Source organism: Oncorhynchus mykiss, chromosome 20, assembly GCF_013265735.2.
Source record: "Oncorhynchus mykiss isolate Arlee chromosome 20, USDA_OmykA_1.1, whole genome shotgun sequence".
In the NCBI taxonomy this organism is placed as follows: domain Eukaryota; kingdom Metazoa; phylum Chordata; class Actinopteri; order Salmoniformes; family Salmonidae; genus Oncorhynchus; species Oncorhynchus mykiss.
In genome coordinates this window covers 46,392,785-46,414,968 of record NC_048584.1, presented here as the reverse complement: position 1 = coordinate 46,414,968, position 22,184 = coordinate 46,392,785, and the positions used below count along the sequence as shown (strand labels likewise).

At 45.5% G+C, this 22,184-nt stretch overlaps 2 protein-coding genes across 5 annotated transcripts in view; one reads left to right on the top strand and one right to left on the bottom strand.

Annotated features, from left to right (window-relative positions):
• The window catches only part of LOC110499530 (kelch domain-containing protein 3), an 82,987-nt gene extending 80,530 nt beyond the window's left edge, over window positions 1-2,457 (bottom strand). For all 4 annotated transcript variants that reach the window (XM_036956450.1, XM_036956452.1, XM_036956451.1 and 1 more), the window contains exon 1: window positions 2,361-2,457. The gene's annotated coding sequence lies outside the window, so the exon portion shown is untranslated. The remainder of the gene's footprint in view (window positions 1-2,360) is intronic.
• Window positions 2,458-5,315: 2,858 nt separating this feature from the next.
• Window positions 5,316-22,184, top strand: part of LOC118942023 — a 28,552-nt gene continuing 11,683 nt past the window's right edge. Inside the window, exon 1 of the mRNA XM_036955576.1 lies at window positions 5,316-5,389. Coding sequence (XP_036811471.1) covers window positions 5,316-5,389 — 74 coding nt within the window. The remainder of the gene's footprint in view (window positions 5,390-22,184) is intronic.

The window sequence follows — 22,184 nt, the reverse complement described above, 5'->3', positions numbered from 1 at the left end:
CGCACTGGCCTCGTGCTCTTCACTAATGGTGCCAGGTCTCTTCACGAATGGTGCCCGTGTCTGTTCAGTCTGGTCTGTTGAGTGTAGAATATCCTAGCCTATTCATGGCACTGATGTCTTCGGGCCAGAGGAGCATACCCTACGTTTTCTCTCACGCTTTTCAGACATAATAATGGAATGTGGCCCCTTGAAAGCGCCTCGGCTACGGCATGTCTGTCTCTTAGTGTTGGCTACACTACGTTCTTTAAATGCCGACAAAAAAAAAATATTCTCTAGTGATTTAACTGACATGTGACATCAAGTAAAGTCCATCACTAGGCATCCAGAACTGTCAATCAAATAATATTGAGCTGCTGCGTGCAGCCTGCTTGACTGCACACAGACCACTCTCCTAAAAAAAGTACTTAAATACCGTGACTTACCAAGACATTTAGTAGAAATAAAACACATCTAGCCATCATAACTTTTAAAAAAAATGTATAGAAAACACAGCAGCGGCAATTGTTGTCATCAAGGAAACCCTACAGAACATTTTACACAAGAGCAGAATTCTGTCTGAAAAAGACCTGATGCAGCACTGTTTTTAATCCTCTGAAAAGTTGTCATATGTCACTATTGACATGTGACTGTTACTGCGTTCTGTCTGAAGGCTTGAGGTAGACATGATTTCATTTTCCAACCCTAGAGGTCAAACATACATAACAGAATCATTATTCTGCATTGTGAATTGATGTGGAATTGTACGATTTTTGGTTTTAAAAAACGTCATGGTCAATCGAGTATCTTGTCACTATTACAGAAAGTCTTGAGAGAAGATGTAATATAAACAAGGGGGCAGCTTACACATTGCTGAATTCATTCATGGAGCAAAAAACAATAACAACATTTTCTAAATTCCAAAGAAGCAACCTGAAACTGGACACAGACATTTTAGAAGATACGTTTGAGAAGGAAGATAGCGTTGCCAAGTTAAAGTTGGTTGAAAATGAACCTATCCTGTAAGGGTAGTGGAGAATCACATCTGTAGCTCTGATCCGCTCTCAACCAGTGTTTCCGCTGTTCCAACCACCTCTGACCTTAAACAGCGCTCATAAATAAACCCTCTGAGGACTAATACACCCTTCTATTTCCAGATGACCTCATGGAGAAAGACCCCTACCACAGGTCACCTGCTAAAGCACGACTACCGACTGATTTCAGGAAATAACATGGTTCCTCAGCTATCTAGCAAGCATGATTGTGAGAAATATACGATCTAGCCAGATAGCTGCTAGCTAAGATTTGAGTTTCAAAATCTAGCTGGCTAAAAGTCTGTGTCAAAGCAGCATCAATGAGTTAGACACCTAACTTGCCTAAATATTCTGACATTTTTATTTAACCTTTAAATTAACTGTGCAATCAATTGGCATAGTCTAATTGACTCAACCAAATACATAAGTTTCTCTTAATTAAATCAGAAAAATCCATAGTTATTGATGGTTGTTTAGCTATGAAAGTTACCTAGTTAACTCATTGATCCTGTTTTGTAGTGTATCAGTGCTGCTAGCTGACAAATAAATATAGCTTTCTCACACCTTGGACCCTCCCTCCTACACACTGCTGCCACCTTGGACCCTCCCTCCTACACACTGCTGCCACCTTGGACCCTCCCTCCTACACACTGCTGCCACCTTGGACCCTCCCTCCTACACACTGCTGCCACATGCCCATAAGTAGGTCATGTTATCTAACGTTACCTGGCTAGAGTAGCAAACCAGCCAACTAGGTTGATTTTACTGATTAAAAAATGTCCACACATCGGGAATAATATATTTAAACACATCTGAATAATAATGTTCACACATCTTTATAAAGTCCACGCAGCTTATTTTGACGACTATAGTAACTCTAGTACGAATAAACAGTCAACTGAGCAAATGTTCCTGGTTAACTAACAACTTCCAGTTAACTAACAACTTCTAGTTAGACAACTAAATGTAGGTGAGTTCTTAGCAAACACCTCATTCTGTATCAATAGAAGCCAGAAAGCTTCGTAAACCAGCTAGTTCGCCAACTTAACTAACATTACCCTTAGTTCAGATATAACTAACGTTAGACAACATTGAACGTGACTAAAAACTAGTTAGAGAGGAAACGCATATACAACTTTGTCCAACTGTAAAGTAGCTTCTTTGTGGCTAAATAGACAGCAACCCACACGGTGGCTAAGCTAACGACCAACGGGAGATCTATTCAACCACTGAAATCACCAACTTCCACGGGTGAGCCAGATATATATATATATGTGTGTGTGTGTGTATTAATCACAGCTGTAACTCAGCGTATAAGCGCGAACATGTATGTTTGTTAACCGACGTTACCTTGGACGCTGGATCCACTCTCCTCTCGGCCCTCTGGAAGTCTTCTTCTTCTGAGGTTTAACTTCTTCTTCTTCTGAGGTTTAACGGCGCTTGGCATCCAATGTGTTGCATTACCGCCCCCTACAAGACTGGAGTACAACTCCCTAAATACTTTACTTGAAGAAAAAAATATGTCCTAAATAAATAGCATATCATCTAATACTATACTTACTCTTTTCAAAATTATACAAAATAAAATTAACACCCCCCCCCCCCCCCCTACTCCACTAATGAAAAGTATTTATTCCTACCTCATGCCATCACCCTGAAAGGATGGAACATCACCACTTAACACACCATGTGTTCTGCTGTTAAGTCTCACACACCCAAACACCTCTCTGCAGCTGCCACCACAACCTGGTTGTTTAGCTATAAATGCTAAAAATCCAATCTTACTGAAACTTATATCATTTTTTTGTCCTATCCCTCTGTACTGGTATATCTCTACTACTCTCACCACTCCTCCCTTATAACCCATCTTCCTCTACTTTCTTCACTGCCTCAGCATATGACAACTTCTGGTCTACTCTGACAATGGAAACCTCAACCTGCCTCTCTCGCACGGGATGTGTGTGATCCACCAGCTCCATGGGCATCCCTACAATTCACACATTCCGCTACTTTCCCCAATACTACACATTCCTTTGTCTCATGCCCTTCTGCATATTTCTCACACCTTGGACCCTCCCTCCTACACACTGCTGCCACATGACCATAATAACACCGTAATGTATTCGGCACATACGCTCGTACAGGATAACTTATATATCCTAACTTCTCTTTGTCAGGTAAAGACTCAACTTCAAAACTCAAAAGAACAGACAATGACTCATTCATTAACAAACCAACTCCTCTTTTTTCCACCATCTTGATCTTTCTTTCTCTAGGGACTCCGTTTCCACCGAGGCGTCTGCCGGCTACCTTGGCAACGACAAGTAATGTTTACGGTGTCAGAAGCCGTGTTCGAGAGCACAACCGTGATGTATCATGGGTAAATTCTAATCATCTAAATTCAAGGAATGATTTTACATACAGTATATGGGATGCAACAATGAACACAACCTAGCTAGTGTTTAGTAAAGTAAATAACCTGTCTTGTACAGTCCTCAAATCAAATTGTATTTGTCACATGCTGTCACGCCCTGGTCTTAGTATTTTGTGTTTTCTTTATTATTTTGGTCAGGCCAGGGTGTGACAAGGGTGAATTATGTGTTTGTCTTGTCTGGGTTTTTTTGTAGGTTATGGGATTGTGGTTAGTGAAGTAGTCTAGGAAAGTCTATGGTTGCCTGGAGTGGTTCTCAATCAGAGGCAGGTGTTTATCGTTGTCTCTGATTGGGAACCATATTTAGGCAGCCATATTCTTTGAGTGTTTCGTGGGTGATTGTTCCTGTCTCTGTGTTTGTTGCACCAGATAGGCTCAGTCATTTGTTTTTTCTTTTCACTTGTTTTGGAAGAGAAGAGAAGAGAACGAGCGCCATTCTCCTTGCGGAGATGGTGCTAAATACATCAACACGGTCGGTCCCTGGGATTGGGCTGGCTAACACGATTAGGTTTGCTTGGAAGGAAAAAGAGATGGAGCCTTTAGGACGGGAATCTTTTGGAAGGATAATATTGATGGGGATTCTAAAGCTGACGGTGAAGGACGTGTTTTGTTTCCAAGGCAACTCGTTGGAGGGAGCATACGACGTGGCACTATATACAGAGGCAAAACACGATGATATCCTGAGAAGGGCAAGAGCAGTGGGAGGTGAGAGGCCGATGTGCCACTACGAAATAACAAGCCTGGCGAAGAATAATTTTAGGGTTGTAACTGTCAACATTTACAACCCTTACGTTAAGGACGAAGAGGTGAGGGCTTTTCTGGGGAGATATATGGATAACGTCTCCTCAGCAAGGCACCTCAAAGACTCCCTTGGGTTTTGGAATGGGAGGAGAGGTTTCCAGGCCCTCCTCAGAGAGGACCCAAAGGGACATGGTGGCTACCTCCATCCTCCTGCTATGTTCTCCCTAGGGGCTGACAGGGGGACGTTGTTTTATGCACGTCAGCCCCCATTTTGCAGACGCTGTATGGCCTACGGTCACATATTCGCCTCATGCAGTACAAGAAAATGCAGATTTTGTGCATCTGAGGATCATGAGGCGAGGGATTGTGACAAGCCTAAGACGTGCCATGGGTGTGGCTCGTCAGCACACCTGTGGCGGGGGTGCCCGGCCCGTCAGCGGTCATATGCGTCTGCGGCTGGGGGGGGAGCAGGGGCGGGGGATGGGGGAAGAAGAGGAGGGGAAGGAAGCACGCCTCATGATCAGAGTACAGGTCCAGAGGGGAAGGCCACAAGGAAGGAGGAGGAGCAAGAAGCGGCGGAAGGAAGAGAGAAGGAAACGGAAGGCACGGGAGTAGGAGAACCAGGAAAAGCGGCGGAAGACGGCAACCGAGTGGAGGAGCATGAGAGAGAAGAAAGCGATGGAGGAGTGGTGGAGAAGGAGACGGTGGAAGAGCAAGTGGACTGGGGGGAATGTGCCCTGGTGGAAGAGATGAGGGGTATGGTGGAGGAGCTGGCGGGCGGGGGGGTTGGTATCTCTCCACTGCCGTCATCACCAAAGAAGAGAATGAAGAGGAGGGAGCGATTGGCCGACAGTGAGAGGGAGGGGATGGCCAAGAGAGTGATGGGGGTGGGAGAAACCTCTGGGTTGCTGCTGGTTTCCACAGGCTCTCAATATCTGTTGGGTGGGGACACACCTAACAGGACTCAGGACTGGGTACAGGAGGAGGTGGGGAGTTTTTTGTTTGGGGACTCAGCCTCCCCGAATTTTTTCCAATCCAGCTGCAGCACTGGGGAGGGGGAGGATTGTGGGGGTAGACCCAGGGTGCAGGGCACCCCGGAGCCAAACACTATTCCTGCATCCTGGGTTGGTGAGATGGAGGAAGAGGGGGGGATGTTGGGAGTACAGATGGTGTCATCACCGGTAGATATGGAGCAGGGGAGCATCGGGTGAGTCTCCTGTTTTTGTTTTTTTCTGTCTGGGTTTAGAATTTGAGTGTATTACATGCTTTTATTTTATTCTTTCATGGGGTCTGATTTTACTTTTATTAGTTTAAATGTAAGGGGTTTAAGGGATTGTGTTAAGAGGAGGGCGGTTTTTAGTTATTTGGAGGGTGTGGGGTTTGATTTTTGTTTTTTACAGGAGGTTCACCTGAGGGATGGAGGGGATGTTAATAGGTTTAAGAGGGAGTGGGACAAGGGGGAGTCGGTTTGGGGTGTTGGGGGGGTGCACTCATCGGGGGTAGGGATTTTGTGTGGGCACAGGGAGGTTAAAGTGGAGGATTCTTTTGTGGTAATGCAGGGGAGGGTTATAGGGGTGGATGTCACGATAAGGGATTGTAATTTTAGATTAGTGGTGGTGTATGGACCACAGGTGGTGGCAGACAGGAGGGAGATGGTGGACTGTCTGACGCCCCTGTGTGTCACAAATAGGAAATTAGTGATAGGGGGGGATTTTAATACAGATTTAGGAAGAGGGGGGGATAGCAGTGCAGGCGCCATTGCCAGGCTAATGGCTTGCCATGGTCTGGTAGATGGTGGTCTGCACACTACTCCGAAAATGGACGGTCCTACATGGCGCAACTCCAGGGGGGTTGAGCGGAGGCTCGACTATATTTTTGTACCCAGGTCTTTGGGTAAGTTGTCTGGGCGGCTGTTGCCTGTTTTCTTTTCGGATCACGACGGGGTGCTCCTGCAGGTGGGGTCGCCAGTCTGCCTCTTTGGTAGGGGGTACTGGAAGCTAGATCGGGATGTGCTGGAGGAGCAGGCTTTTGTTGACGGGTTTTATGGTTTCTTTTGGAGGCTTGAGGGTCTCCGGTCCATGTGCGAGGGGGTGGTAGAGTGGTGGGATTTAGTTAAGGTGAGGATTAGGGCTTTTATAATAGGATATTGCAAGAGGAAAAAAAGGGAGGAGAGGAGGGAGGTGGATCGTATCCAAAGGTTAATTGAACTCGAGTACGAGGCAGGCAACCTCGGCGGGTCGTTTGACTGGGAGAGATCCGCAACCCTAAAGGCGCAGCTCAGGGAGTTGCAGGAGCGGAAGGCTCGAGCTTTCCTGGAGCGTGCGCATAGTGGCTTTCTAGAACATAATGAGACTTGTTCTGCTATGTTCTTTAAGTCGGTTAGGGCCAGACAGAGTAGGAAGGTAATGCATGGCGTTAGGGAAGAAAATGGTAGTATAGTTAGAGAACCAGAGGATATGGTCAGGGTGACAACTGATCATTTCCAAGGTTTATTTAAGGAAAGGGAAATAGATGTAGAGCAGGGAAATGTGTTTTTAGAACACTTGTCCAGGCGGTTGCCGGAGGACATTAGAGAAGTGATGGAGGCCCAGATCTCACTAGAAGAGGTTGAGAGCGCTCTTAGGAGGATGGGAAAAGGGAAGGTGCCTGGGATAGATGGGCTGCCGGCTGAGTTTTATCTCAAGTTTTGGGGTATACTTGGACCAGTGGTCCTCGAAGTCTTGAAGGTCATCCTTGAGACGGGGGTCCCGGGGGGATCAATGGCTGTTGGTGTGCTGTCACTTTTATATAAGAAGGGGGAAGTAACAGACCTTGGCAACTGGCGGCCGTTGACCATGCTGTGTGTAGATTACAAGCTACTTGCAAAGGTTTTAGCAGACCGGTTGCGCACAGCCCTTCCCTACGTCGTCCATGAGGATCAGACGTGCGGGGTAGAGGGCCGCTCTATTAGATGGAACCTACAGTTAATCAGGGACTCCATCGCTTGGGTTGAAGATAGAGGACTGCCTTTAATGGTAGCAGCGCTAGATCAGGCGAAAGCCTTTGATCGCGTGAATAGATCATTTTTATTCAGAGTGTTAGGTCGATTAGGATTTGGGGAGAAGTTCATAGGATGGATTCGTACATTATATGTCGGAGCGGGGTGCCGAGTTAGTGTAAATAGTCACTTGGGTGACGTTTTTGACCTCTCGTCTGGGGTCAGGCAGGGGTGCCCACTCTCGGCTCTCCTCTTCGTTCTGTACATGGAGCCTCTGGGGGCTGCCATTAGGGCAGACACAGGGGTGGAAGGCTTGTTGATCCCTGGAAGTGGTGGGCTGCGTGTTAAGATGACGCAGTACGCCGACGACACTTCCTTGCTGCTGTGCAAGGACTCGTGCCTGACAAGGTCCCTTGCCATCTTTGGGGATTTCACCCGAGCGTCGGGAGCAGTTCTGAACCATGCAAAGTCTTCCGTCAAGTTTTTCGGAAGATGGCGCGGTAGAACGGATGTGCCCGGGGGGTTATCTCTCTGTGAGGGGGCCCTGAGGATTCTCGGGGTCCATTTTGAGACCTCCGGCTCAGCGACGCTAAACTGGAACATGCGTATCGCAGGGGTACAGAGGAAGCTAGCAATGTGGAAGGCTAGGTATTTGTCTTTTATGGGCAAAGTCCTGGTTCTAAAGGTGGATGTGTTGCCGTCTCTTTTGTATTTGGCGTACATCTACCCATTGCCGACTAGTCTGAGGAGGCCTCTAGTGAGGCTTGTGTTTCAGTTCATGTGGAGTGGCAGGTGCGAGTGGGTCGCCAGGGCACGCATGCTTTGTCCCATCGGGGAGGGAGGTAGGGGGGTACCACATTTCCCCCTCAAGCTGGACGCAATTTTTGTTTCTTTCTTGTTAACGGAGCTTGCTCATCCAGTGATACACCCGTCCGGTTACCTCCTGCGGGTGTTCTTCTCGTATCAGGCGAGAAGCGTAATGGTGTGGTCTAACACGGGTCCTCGGGCGGAACAGCTGCCGTGGCACTTTGGTCATGCGGCCAAGTGGCTGCGTGAGCACCCTGAGGTTGAAGTTGCCCGAGTAGGTTTAGATCACAGGCACCTGTACGAGGAGGTCAGAAAGGCAGGGAGTCCGGCGCCTGTAGTGGGCATCTCGGAAGTGGTCTGGGAGGGAGTGCAGGCGCGGGGTCTGGACAACAGGCTCAAGGACCTGAATTGGTTGAGCCTCCATAAGTGCTTGCCGGTACGTTCCATCATGTACCGGTATAGTTTGGTGCAATCCCCCACCTGTCCAAGATCTTCTTGTGGCAGGGAGGAGACTGTACGCCATGTCTTTTGGGACTGTGCCTTTGCCGGAGTAGTATGGGCTAGGGCACGGGTGTTGTTAGGTTTGGTAAGGGGGGATTTTGTATTGACGTGGGCCAGGTTAGAGAGAGGTGTAGGGAGAGCGAGAGGGACAGATAGGGACAGGTTTCTGCTCTGGCTTCTCATGAGTCTCTTTAAACGGGGGCTGTGGGAAGCCAGGCAGAACATGGTGAAGACAGGGAGAGATTGGGGGGTGGAAGGGATAGTGAGGAGGGTGGAAGGAGATTTGAGGGGGAGGATGAAGAGGGAGGAGAGGAAGTGGGGGCAGCATGCTGCCCGGGAGAGGTGGAAGGGGGGTTTAGGGCTGGGTGTCATTTAGATTTGTAAGGGGATAGATTAGGGACGGGGAGATAGGGAAAGGTAGTTTGTAGGATGACGGGGAGGGAAGATGCTCCCCTGAGGTTTTGTTTGGGGTTTTTGTTTTGTTTAAATTAAAATACCACTATTTGAGTTTGTATGGAAATGATGAGTTGTAAAGAATGAATGGTATTGATGATAATAAATTATTTTTATAAAAATAAAAAAAAATAGGGCTATTTAGGTTTTTCACGTTACGTTTTTGTATTGTTCGTTATCATCTTTATTAAAGATGTTTAATAATAACCACGCTGCATTTTGGTCCTCCTCTCTTTCACCAGAAGAAAACCTTAACACATGCTTCATAGACAACAGTTGTAGACTGACAGTGAAATGGTTACTTATGAGTACTTTTCCAACAATGCAGAGTTAAACATAAGATTTAAAAATACACAAAAAACATTGAAATAGTGGCACAGAGAATAACTATTAAAAATAACATGGCTATACAGTATATAAGGAGTAGAAAATAACATGGCTACATACAGAGAGTACCTGTACCAAGTCGATGTGCAGGTGTACGGGGTAATTGAGGTAGCTATGCACTGTACATATACAGTACCAACCAAAAGTTTGGACACATCTAGTCATTCCAGGGTTTTTCTTTTTTTTTTTTACAATTTTCTACTCTGTAGAATAATAGTGAAGACATCAAAACTATGAAATAACACATGTGGAATCATGCAGTGGTGACCAGTCATTCAGGTTTTTTGGGGGGGGCTTTCCTGTTTTGCATATTATTTTGGCATTAATTTGTGTCACATATCAGTATGCAAACAATGGGGATAAAGATATATCATTGAGTTAATTAAGCCACCTACAAACATGGTCTCTTTTTTGCTTTCTTGAGTAAGGCAGCTCCAAAATGCAGGGGTTTCAGCCTAGCTCAGTGCTTTCTATGGTGGTGGGGCAAGCCAGCAGACAATATGCAGTGTTGCGCCGTGATTGGCTCAGTGTTCTGTCACTCATGAGGACACGACATCACCGCCAAGTCTAAGGGTAGACACAGAAAATTCTAGCCCCCTCGAGTGCTGCCATAGAGTTACATTAGAAGTGCCCATCCAAGAAGGCTCAAAGTCATTGGCCACAGATACAAAGATGTCAAATCACATTATATCTACATTGGCTTTAATTGTACTGATCATGTCAACATCATAATTTCTAAATATTAGCTAGCAGTCATCATCATGAATCAAGTCGACAAACAACCGGCAAATCCTTTTTTGAATCTAAAATATAAAATACATTTTTATTTGCTTAACACTTTTTTGGTTACTACATGATTCCATATGTATTATTTCATAGTTTTGATGTCTTCACTATTATTCTACAATGTAGAGAATAGTAAAAATAAAGAAAAACCCTTGAATATGCCCAAAATGTTGATATACAGTGAGGGAAAAAAGTATTTGATCCCCTGTTGATTTTGTACATTTGCCAACTGACAAAGAAATGATCAGTCTATAATTTTAATGGTAGGTTTATTCAGCGAGAGACATTTAAAAAAATCCAGAAAACACATGTCAAAAATGTTATAAATTGATTTGCATTTTAAAGAGGGAAATAAGTATTTGACCCCCTCTCAATCAGAAAGATTTCTGGCTCCCAGGTGTGTTTTATACAGGTAACGAGCTGAGATTAGGAGCACACTCTTAAACGGAGTGCTCCTAATCTCAGATTGTTACCTGTATAAAAGACACCTGTCCACAGAAGCAATCAATCAATCAGATTCCAAACTCTCCACCATAGTCAAGATCAAAGATCTCTCCAAGGATGTCAGGGACAAGATTGTAGACCTACACAAGGCTGGAAAGGGCTACAAGACCATCGCCAAGCAGCTTGGTGAGAAGGTGACAACAATTGGTGTGACAATTCGCAACTAGAAGAAACACAATAGAAATGTCAATCTCCCTCGGCCTGGAGCTCCATGCAATATCTCACCTCGTGGAGTTGCAATGATCATGAACGGTGAGGAATCAGCCCAGGACTACACATAACAACATACAGGAACTGAAGTCCTTCTGTTCACCTGATTTAGAATTCCTCACAATCAAATGTCGACCGCATTATCTACCAAGGGAATTCTCTTCGATTATAATCACAGCCGTATATATTCCCCTCCAAGCAGACACATCGATGGCTCTGAACAAACTTTATTTGATTCTTTGCAAACTGGAATCCATATATCCGGAGGCTGCATTCATTGTAGCTGGGGATTTTAACAAGGCTAATCTGAAAACAAGACTCCCTAAATTTTATCAGCATATCGATTGCGCAACCAGGGCTGGAAAAACCTTGGATCATTGCTATTCTAACTTCCACGACGCATATAAGGCCCTGCCCCGCTCTCCTTTCGGAAAAGCTGACCACGACTCCATTTTGTTGATCCCTGCCTACAGACAGAAACTAAAACAAGGAGCTCCCGCGCTGAGGTCTGTTCAACGCTGGTCCGACCAATCTGATTCCACACTCCAAGACTGCTTCCATCACGTGGACTGGGATATGTTTCGTATTGCGTCAGACAACAACATTGACGAATACGCTGATTCGGTGAGCGAGTTCATTAGAACGTGCGTTGAAGATGTCGTTCCCATAGAAACGATTAAAACATTCCCAAACCAGAAACCGTGGATTGATGGCAGCATTCGCGTGAAACTGAAAGCGCGAACCACTGCTTTTAATCAGGGCAAGGTGACCGGAAACATGACCGAATACAAACAGTGTAGCTATTCCCTCCGCAAGGCAATCAAACAAGCTAAGCGTCAGTATAGAGAGAAAGTAGAATCTCAATTCAACAGCTCAGACACAAGAGGTATGTGGCAGGGTCTACAGTCAATCATGGATTACAAAAAGAAAACCAGCCCCGTCACAACCAGGAAGTCTTGCTCCCAGGCAGACTAAATAACTTTTTTGCCAGCTTTGAGGACAATACAGTGCCACTGACACGGCCCGCAACCAAAACATGCGGACTCCCCTTCACTGCAGCCGACGTGAGGAAAACATTTAAACGTGTCAACCCTCGCAAGGCTGCAGGCCCAGACGGCATCCCCAGCCGCGCCCTCAGAGCATGCGCAGACCAGCTGGCTGGTGTGTTTACGGACATATTCAATCAATCCCTATCCCAGTCTGTTGTTCCTACATGCTTCAAGAGGGCCACCATTGTTCCTGTTCCCAAGAAAGCTAAGGTAACTGAGCTAAACGGCTACCGCCCCGTAGCACTCACTTCCGTCATCATGAAGTGCTTTGAGAGACTAGTCAAGGACCATATCACCTCCACCCTACCTGACACCCTAGACCCAACTCCAATTTGCTTACCGCCCAAATAGGTCCACAGACGATGCAATCTCAACCACACTGCCCTAACCCATCTGGACAAGAGGAATACCTATGTGAGAATGCTGTTCATCGACTACAGCTCGGCATTTAACACCATAGTGCCCTCCAAGCTCGTCATCAAGCTCGAGACCCTGGGTCTCGACCCCGCCCTGTGCAACTGGGTACTGGACTTCCTGACGGGCCGCCCCCAGGTGGTGAGGGTAGGCAACAACATCTCCTCCCCGCTGATCCTCAACACTGGGGCCCCACAAGGGTGCGTTCTGAGCCCTCTCCTGTACTCCCTGTTCACCCACGACTGCGTGGCCACGCACGCCTCCAACTCAATCATCAAGTTTGCGGACGACACAACAGTGGTAGGCTTGATTACCAACAACGACGAGACGGCCTACAGAGAGGAGGTGTGGGCCCTCGGAGTGTGGTGTCAGGAAAATAACCTCACACTCAACGTCAACAAAACTAAGGAGATGATTGTGGACTTCAGGAAACAGCAGAGGGAACACCCCCCTATCCACATCGATGGAACAGTAGTGGAGAGGGTAGTAGTTTTAAGTTCCTCGGCGTACACATCACAGACAAACTGAATTGGTCCACCCACACAGACAGCATCGTGAAGAAGGCGCAGCAGTGCCTCTTCAACCTCAGGAGGCTGAAGAAATTCGGCTTGTCACCAAAAGCACTCACAAACTTCTACAGATGCACAATCAAGAGCATCCTATCAGGCTGTATCACCGCCTGGTACGGCAACTGCTCCGCCCACAACCGGAAGGATCTCCAGAGGGTAGTGAGGTCTGCACAACGCATCACTGGGGCCAAACTACCTGCCCTCCAGGACACCTACACCACCCGATGTCACAGGAAGGCCATAAAGATCATCAAGGACAACAACCACCCGAGCCACAGCCTGTTCACCCCGCTATCATCCAGAAGGCGAGGTCAGTACAGGTGCATCAAAGCTGGGACCGAGAGACTGAAAAACAGCTTCTATCTCAAGGCCATCAGACTGTTAAACAGCCACCACTAACATTGAGTGGCTGCTGCCAACACACTGACTCAACTCCAGCCACTTTAATAATGGGAATTGATGGGAAATGACGTAAAATATATCACTAGCCACTTTAAACAATGCTACCTAATATAATGTTTACATACCCTACATTATTCATCTCATATGTATATACTGTACTCTATATCATCTACTGTATCTTTATGTAATACATGTATCACTAGCCACTTTAACTATGCCACTCTGTTTACATACTCATCTCATATGTATATACTGAACTCAATACCATCTACTGTATCTTGCCTATGCTGCTCTGTACCATCACTCATTCATATATCTTTATGTACATATTCTTTATCCCCTTACATTTGTGTCTTTAAGGTAGTAGTTTTGGAATTGTTAGCTAGATTACTTGTTGGTTATTACTGCATTGTCGGAACTAGAAGCACAAGCATTTCGCTACACTCGCATTAACATCTGCTAACCATGTGTATGTGACAAATAAAATTTGATTTGATTTGATTTTTATCAATGATCTCAAGGCACCTCGAACCATAGTCACCAAGAAAACAATTGGTAACACACTACGCCGTGAAGGACTGAAATCCTGCAGCGCCCACAAGATCACCCTGCTCAAGAAAGCACACATACATGCCCGTCTGAAGTTTGCCAATGATCAACTGAATGATTCAGAGGACAACTGGGTGAAAGTGTTGTGGTCAGATGAGACCAAAATGGAGCTCTTTGGCATCAACTCAACTCGCCGTGTTTGGAGGAGGAGGAATGCTGCCTATGACCCCAAGAACACCATCCCCACCGTCAAACATGGAGGTGGAAACATTATGCTTTGGGGGTGTTTTTCTGCTAAGGGGACAGGACAACTTCACCGCATCAAAGGGACAATGGACGGGACCATGTACCGTCAAATCTTGGGTGAGAACCTCCTTCCCTCAGCCAGGGCATTGAAAATGGGTCGTGGATGGGTATTCCAGCATGACAATGACCCAAAACACATGGCCAAGGCAACAAAGGAGTGGCTCAAGAAGAAGCACATTAAGGTCCTGGAGTGGCCTAGTCAGTCTCCAGACCTTAATCCCATAGAAAATCTGTGGAGGGAGCTGAAGGTTCGAGTTGCCAAACGTCAGCCTCGGAACCTTAATGACTTGGAGAAGATCTGCAAAGAGGAGTGGGACAAAAAGTACTAAGTCATGTTTTGCAGAGGGGTCAAATACTTATTTCCCTCATTAAAATGCAAATCAATTTATAACATTTTTGACATGCGTTTTTCTGGATTTTTTGTTGTTATTCTGTCTCTCACTGTTCAAATAAATCTACCATTAAAATTATAGATGGATAATTTCTTTGTCAGTGGGCAAACGTACAAAATCAGCAGGGGATCAAATACTTTTTTCCCACACTGTACATTGCCAGTCAAAAGTTTGGACACACCTACTCATTCAAGGGTTTTTCTTTATTTTACTGTTTTCTACATTGTAGAATAATAGTGAAGATATCAAAACTATGAAATAACACACATGGAATCATGTAGTAACAGTCAAACAGTCAGACATACAGAAAGAAAGGCAGACAAACAGACAGAAAGACAGATAAACAGACAGACAGACAAGACAGACAGACTAAGAAAGGCAGATATAACCTGCTGACTGGAGCAACTGGGAGTGTGCCAGAAAGCCCAATCCCAGGTCTGCTCCCTCCTCCAGCTGCCTCTGGCCCTGCCTGCTCTGCTGCCCAGGTCAGAGAACTTAGCCTGGCTGTTATTTATTCATTGTGTGGAGGGAGGGAGGAATTAATTCACCATGCCAACTGCAGCCTGCAGCCTGCAGCCTGGCCCAGGCAGGACAATGAGGACATTTTCTTGTCCTCATGGTCTGACCTGCCCAGCAACAGCTGCCCCAGCTTTGCCATAATGTCTTCTCTTCAGGCTGGCCTTTGCTCCACTCTCCATGCAAGGTCTACAACTCTACAGTCACTAACTACAGATGTGGACGGACGGGTGGACAGACAGACAGACAGAGACAGACAGACAGACAGACAGACAGACAGACAGTTTTTAAACTTTGGAACCATCTCTATAATCTCTTCTGCTCATAAAAAATGTAATGAGGAGCTGTTGCCTTTCAGTCTGTGAATATGCAATTTATTACAGTTTTTCTCAGTCGCTTTGGTACATTTCTTAGATCAAAAGTGCAATTCTTGATACTACTTGTACAAATTCCAAATAATCTAGTCACTTGTGCACATCATTAAACCAATTTCGTATTCCTTTGAACAAATTGCAATTGATAATGTACAAGTGTCAGCTTTTTTCCACATTATCAATTGCTCATGTCATGTTGATCAAAATATAGTAGATGGTTCTCTTTTGAATAGTCTTACCCCTCAAAACATCTAGGCATTAGTTCCTTGCATAAGCCATTACATGCAAAATTGTTTAAGTATTTGTCAAACTGTCAAGCATAGTTTTACACATTTCTATTAGATCTTTTGTACAAACATGTGAATTGATGAATCGTGCAGGTGAAATTGACCATCACTCATGAAGGAATGTAAAGTGTTAGTTCAACCAACAATCAACCAGTTGTCTAAATTGCTCAAAGGTGCATCTCATGAAGAATCAATTGGCAAGCATAAATAGACAGACAACAACACAGAGTTGCAATTTTCCAATAATGGATGGACCAGGTCAACAGCCAAGACGAGGAAGAAGAGGAGCAAGGGTGCGTGGTGGAAGGCAAAACAGAGGAAGAGGCAGAAGAGGACATAGGCGCATATCTGATGACATAAGAGCCACTATTGTAGACCATGTTGTCAATCATGGCCTTACAATGGCTGAAGCGGGTCGAAGGGTGCAGCTGAATATTGGGAGATCAACCGTGTCCTCAATAGTTCAAACGTTTCGAAGAGAGAACAGGTCTGTCCACCAATGTACAGTGCACTGTTACTGTATATAAGCAGTATACTGTATACTTCCTACAATGCTTCATATTACAGTAGTCCATTTTGTATTTCACAGCATACAGAAATACTCTATACAGATACATACTGCACCTTACATGCACTCACCTGTATGTTTTACAGTAAAATGTGTGTTCGCATAGTTTTTGTCTATGTGAAAGTGTGCGATGCATCACTGCATTTTTCCCCACATAGGACTGACTGCAAGATTACCTCAAACCGGTGGCAGAGGACGCCTTTTCACACCTCAACAGGAGGAGCCTATTTGCACCATGGTCCGAGTAAACAATGCCATGAGACTCAGGGAAATACAAAGGACCATTATAGAAGACAACAATGTATTTGAAAACATCCATATGGTTAGCATCTCAACCATCGACAGGGTGCTGCATAGAAACCAGATGAGTATGAAACAGCTGTACCGTGTACCATTCCAAAGGAATGAGGACAGAGTTAAGGAGCTACGGTACCAGTATGTACAGGTAAAATATATATCTATGTAACTACTTTACAGCAACATTTTATAGTGATACATAGTACAGTAAGCATAAACTGCACACATTTCCATTGCTGTGGAAGGAACATGCAATATATGTACATTTTATGTCACTCTTCCTTACCAAAACAAATTCAACTGTGTGTTCTGGGATATAGCATATAATGGAGTTGGAATCAAGTGAACCCTCTCACAACTTTGTATACGTGGATGAGGCTGGCGTCAACCTGACCAAATGCAGAAGGCGGGGTCAGAATATCATCGGTCACAGAGCTACTGTAGATTTGCCAGGCCAACGGGGAGGAAATATTACCATGTGTGCTGCTATTTCGGAGCATGGTGTCCTAACCCATATCCCCCTTATAGGGCCATACAACACCCAGCATCTACTCAACTTTTTAGAGACTCTCTACGGGCCTCTCATCCAGGATGATGAGAGGGGTCTGTTTAGAGAGGATTTGCCAAAGTATGTGGTCACTTGTGATAATGTGAGTTCCATCAATCAAACATCAAAAGGCAATGGTTTGTGACCCACCCAAGGATGTTCATAGAATTCCTCTCAGCTCATGTTCCTCTTATGTCAAGCACTGGTTAGCACACACTGTGTCCCTGATCTACTGTATCTATCTGGTCCTGCTAAGACACAGGGGCGGTCCCAAATGGCACCCTATGCCCTATGTAGGCCACCATAGATGTAGAATCTTAATAGAACTTGCCAGCTTGTAGTCCTAAAACCCAGAAGTGAGTTCCCCTACAAAAAACTCCTTCATTTCCCCAGGCTTTGGCCAAGTTAATGTCTACAAGTTAATGCCTACAAAAATACACCGTTACTATTGCTCTCTATTTGAGCCAGTTTGCTCCAGTAGGAAAATAATCCTGCAGCAACAGGAAATTTGAATTATTTTGTGGATTATAAATCATGGATATGTTTGTAGGGGTTGATCTATTTCTTGTAAGGGAAACGCAAGTCTGAAATTTCAAAGTGGAAATGACAAACTTCAGAAGCCTTTTTGAAACCTCAAATACACTACAAGTTAAACATTTCCTGCATTGTTCTCCTGAAACAGGGTGATCAAATTAAGATACTACATCTGGACTTTTTTCTGAATCATTATCTTAGTGGTATGTTTTACACTCTTTATACCCCTAAAACACATGTGATTGGTCGCCTATTCTGTCGCCTGACTCTCAAAAGTAGTGCGCTATATAGGGAATAGGGTGTCATTATGTAGTGCACTATATAGGGAATAGGGTGTCATTATGTAGTGCACTATATAGGGAATAGGGTGTCATTATGTAGTGCACTATATAGGGAATAGGGTGTCATTATGTAGTGCACTATATAGGGAATAGGGTGTCATTATGTAGTGCACTATATAGGGAATAGGGTGTCATTATGTAGTGCACTATATAGGGAATACGGTGTCATTATGTAGTGCACTATATAGGGAATAGGGTGTCATTATGTAGTGCACTATATAGGGAATAGGGTGTCATTTGGGACAAACACAGCCAACTGTTACAAATTGACTCACAGATGGAGTAACCGTAAAACGTGTACTGTATTTGAGGTTTTAAAAGGCTTCTGAAGTTAGCCATTTCCACTGACATTTCAGACTAGACGTTCCCTTATGAAAAATGGATCAACCCCTACAACATATTTATTTTTCATAACCTGACACGTGGTGTCTGCTGCTCTGCCACCTGATACACCCAACAGGAGGTGTCTAACTGCAGCACCGCTCTGCTCGTCAAAAACAACTGGTAAACCACCAACTGTTGTTCTGGAAGCTTGGGCCATGGGCAGGATCAGTGATGGCAGAGTTTAGCAAATGCTTTGTTGGTAGTGGAAAGTATAGCCTCTCCTTCTGAGTGGTCGGGCTGGTTAACCTTCCTACCGCCCACTGAGAGGACAGCAAGGAACCCTGAGGGTTCTGACTGGTCGGGCTGGTTAACCCTCCTACTGCCCACTGAGAGGACAGGAAGGAACCCTCAGGGTTCTGACTGGTCGGGCTGATTAACCCTCCTACTGCCTACTGAGAGGACAGGAAGGAACCCTCAGGGTTCTGACAACCTCCCAGCCCGCCACATCCAACTTATGAGAAAGCTAAATGATAGTTACTTGACACACTGGAAATAATCAACCAAAAAACAGAGCAAACTGGAATGCTATGTGTCCCTAAACAGAGTACACAGTGGCATGACCACTGTGACTATGTACAGACTCAGTGAGCATAGCCTTACTATTGAGAAAGGCCACCGTAGGCAGACCTGACTCTCAAGAGAAGACAAGCTATGTGCACACTGTCCACAAAATGAGGTGGAAACTGAGCTGCACTTCCTAACCTCCTGCCCAATGTAGGACCATATTAGAGACACATATTTCCCTCAGATTACACAGACCCACAAAGAATTTGAAAACAATTTAAACATTGATGAACTCAAATATCTGTTAAGCGAAATACCACTATGTGCAATCACAGCAGCAAGATTTGAATTGATGGTCCGTTACCATGAGAAAAGGGCAACCAGTGTAAATACAACCCACACTTATCTGTTTATAGAGGTGAAGGAGGAGAGGAAACATCTGTGAAAGCTTAACAGTTTCTCTGCTTGTTTATGTGTATGTAACGGATGTGAAACGGCTAGCTTAGTTAGCGGTGGTGCACGCTAAATAGCGTTTCAATCGGTGACGTCACTTGCTCTGAGACCTTGAAGTAGTGGTTCCCCTTGCTCTGCAGGGGCCGCGGCTTTTGTGGAGCGATGGGTAACGATGCTTCGTGGGTGACTGTTGTTGATGTGTGCAGAGGGTCCCTGGTTCGCGCCCGGGTATGGGCGAGAGGATGGTCTAAAGTTATACTGTTACATGTAATTGGTTGATTCCCTCCAATTAGAGCCTGGCTGAATGGTTTCCACCAACACAATCATCAGAGGTAACGGAGGTGTCCCAACATGTTTCTGTCCCAAACTGCACCCTGTCCCTTTTATTGCTCATTACTTTTCACTAGGGCCCATTGGAATAGGGTGCTATTTGGGATGCATCCCATGACTCAAAATATTTAAAAATAATAATAATAACTTAACTTTTATTTAGCTCGGCAAGTCAGTTAAGAACAAGTTGATATTTACAATGATGGCTTACCTCGAGCTCACCCTCCCCTAAACCGGACGACGCTGGGCCAGTTGTGATACAGCCCATGATCGAACCCGGGTCTGTAGTGACACCACTAGCACTGCAATGCGGTGCCTTAGACACTGCGCCACTCGGTCCCCGAAGCAAATACTATGGCCGGGCTCTGGGCTCAGCTTCAGACTGGCCAGATCAACAGGCGTTACCACATTACCATATTATAAGGCTTTTTTTAACAGCTATTTTTCAATATCTCTTGTGTTAATCCTTTAGAGTCTTCAGACCCATATTTAACCCCTAAATGCCGAGCTGTAGTCGATGAACAGCATTCTCACATAGGTATTCCTCTTGTCCAGATGGGTTAGGGCAGTGTGCAGTGTGGTTGAGATTGCATCGTCTGTGGACCTATTTGGGCGGTAAGCAAATTGGAGTGGGTCTAGGGTGTCAGGTAGGGTGGAGGTGATATGGTCCTTGACTAGTCTCTCAAAGCACTTCATGATGACGGAAGTGAGTGCTACGGGGCGGTAGCCGTTTAGCTCAGTTACCTTAGCTTTCTTGGGAACAGGAACAATGGTGGCCCTCTTGAAGCATGTAGGAACAACAGACTGGGATAGGGATTGATTGAATATGTCCGTAAACACACCAGCCAGCTGGTCTGCGCATGCTCTGAGGGCGCGGCTGGGGATGCCGTCTGGGCCTGCAGCCTTGCGAGGGTTGACACGTTTAAATGTTTTCCTCACGTCGGCTGCAGTGAAGGGGAGTCCGCATGTTTTGGTTGCGGGCCTTGTCAGTGGCACTGTATTGTCCTCAAAGCTGGCAAAAAAGTTATTTAGTCTGCCTGGGAGCAAGACTTCCTGGTTGTGACGGGGCTGGTTTTATTTTTGTAATCCATGATTGACTGTAGACCCTGCCACATACCTCTTGTGTCTGAGCTGTTGAATTGAGATTCTACTTTCTCTCTATACTGACGCTTAGCTTGTTTGATTGCCTTGCGGAGGGAATAGCTACACTGTTTGTATTCGGTCATGTTTCCGGTCACCTTGCCCTGATTAAAAGCAGTGGTTCATGCTTTCAGTTTCACGCGAATGCTGCCATCAATCCACGGTTTCTGGTTTGGGAATGTTTTAATCGTTGCTATTATATACTTTATGCTGGCTAGCTGGCAACAACACTAGCAGCATGCTGCTATTTAAAATTTGAAAAATAATGTGGTTTATTTTGATTGGCGAGGGACAAATAACTTGTAGTATTTTTATTTATTTAACTAGGCAAGTTAAGAACAAATTCTTATTTACAATGGACGGCCTACCAAAAGGCAAAAGGCCTCCTGCGGGGACGGGGGTGTTATATTTGTGTTGTGGAGAAATGACCAGGCAGGAGACGGGAGTACTGTCCACAATTGGTGACTGACTAAATACTTTTTTGCCCCACTGTATATTTCTTCAGGATTTTGGAAATTCTCCTGCTATCCCCCACATGGGGTCGCGACCCATATTTTGAGAACCACTGCTGTAAACCCAGGAACCCCCCACTAACCCTCACTGTTCAGAGTCTACAGTATCTCCAATTTCAAGCTGTAAAACAGTAAACGTCTTCCTAGGATGACTTCGTCACAAAACCAGAAAGCCTCATTAACCATGTTAGTTCCAAGGAGCTAACAGCCGTATGGTCGGCTTCTGAGTGGCTGAGTAGTCTCCTACCAGGCGATGACCAAGCTGCTATTGGTTCCTACCAGGCGATGACCAAGATGCTATTAGTTCCTACCAGGCAAGGACCAAGCTGCTATTGGTTCCTACCAGGCGATGACCAAGCTGCTATTGGTTCCTACCAGGCGAGGACCAAGCTGCTATTGGTTCCTACCAGGCAATGACCAAGCTGCTATTGGTTCCTTCCAGGCAATGACCAAGCTGCTATTGGATCCTACCAGGCAATGGTCAAGCTGCTTCTGGTTCCTACCAGGCGATGACCAAGCTGCTATTGGTTCCTACCAGGCGAGGAACAAGCTGATATTGGTTCCTACCAGGCGATGACCAAGCTGCTATTGGTTCCTACCAGGCGATGACCAAGCTGCTATTGGTTCCTACCAGGCGATGACCAAGCTGCTATTGGTTCCTACCAGGCGAGGACAAAGCTGCTATTGGTTCCTACCAGGCGATGACCAAGCTGCTATTGGTTCCTACCAGGCGATGACCAAGCTGCTATTGGTTCTTACCAGGCGAGGACCAAGCTGCTATTGGTTCCTACCAGGCAATGACCAAGCTGCTATTGGTTCATATCACGCGATGACCAAGCTGCTATTGGTTCCTACCAGGCGATGACCAAGCTGCTATTGGATCCTACCAGGCAATGGTCAAGCTGCTTC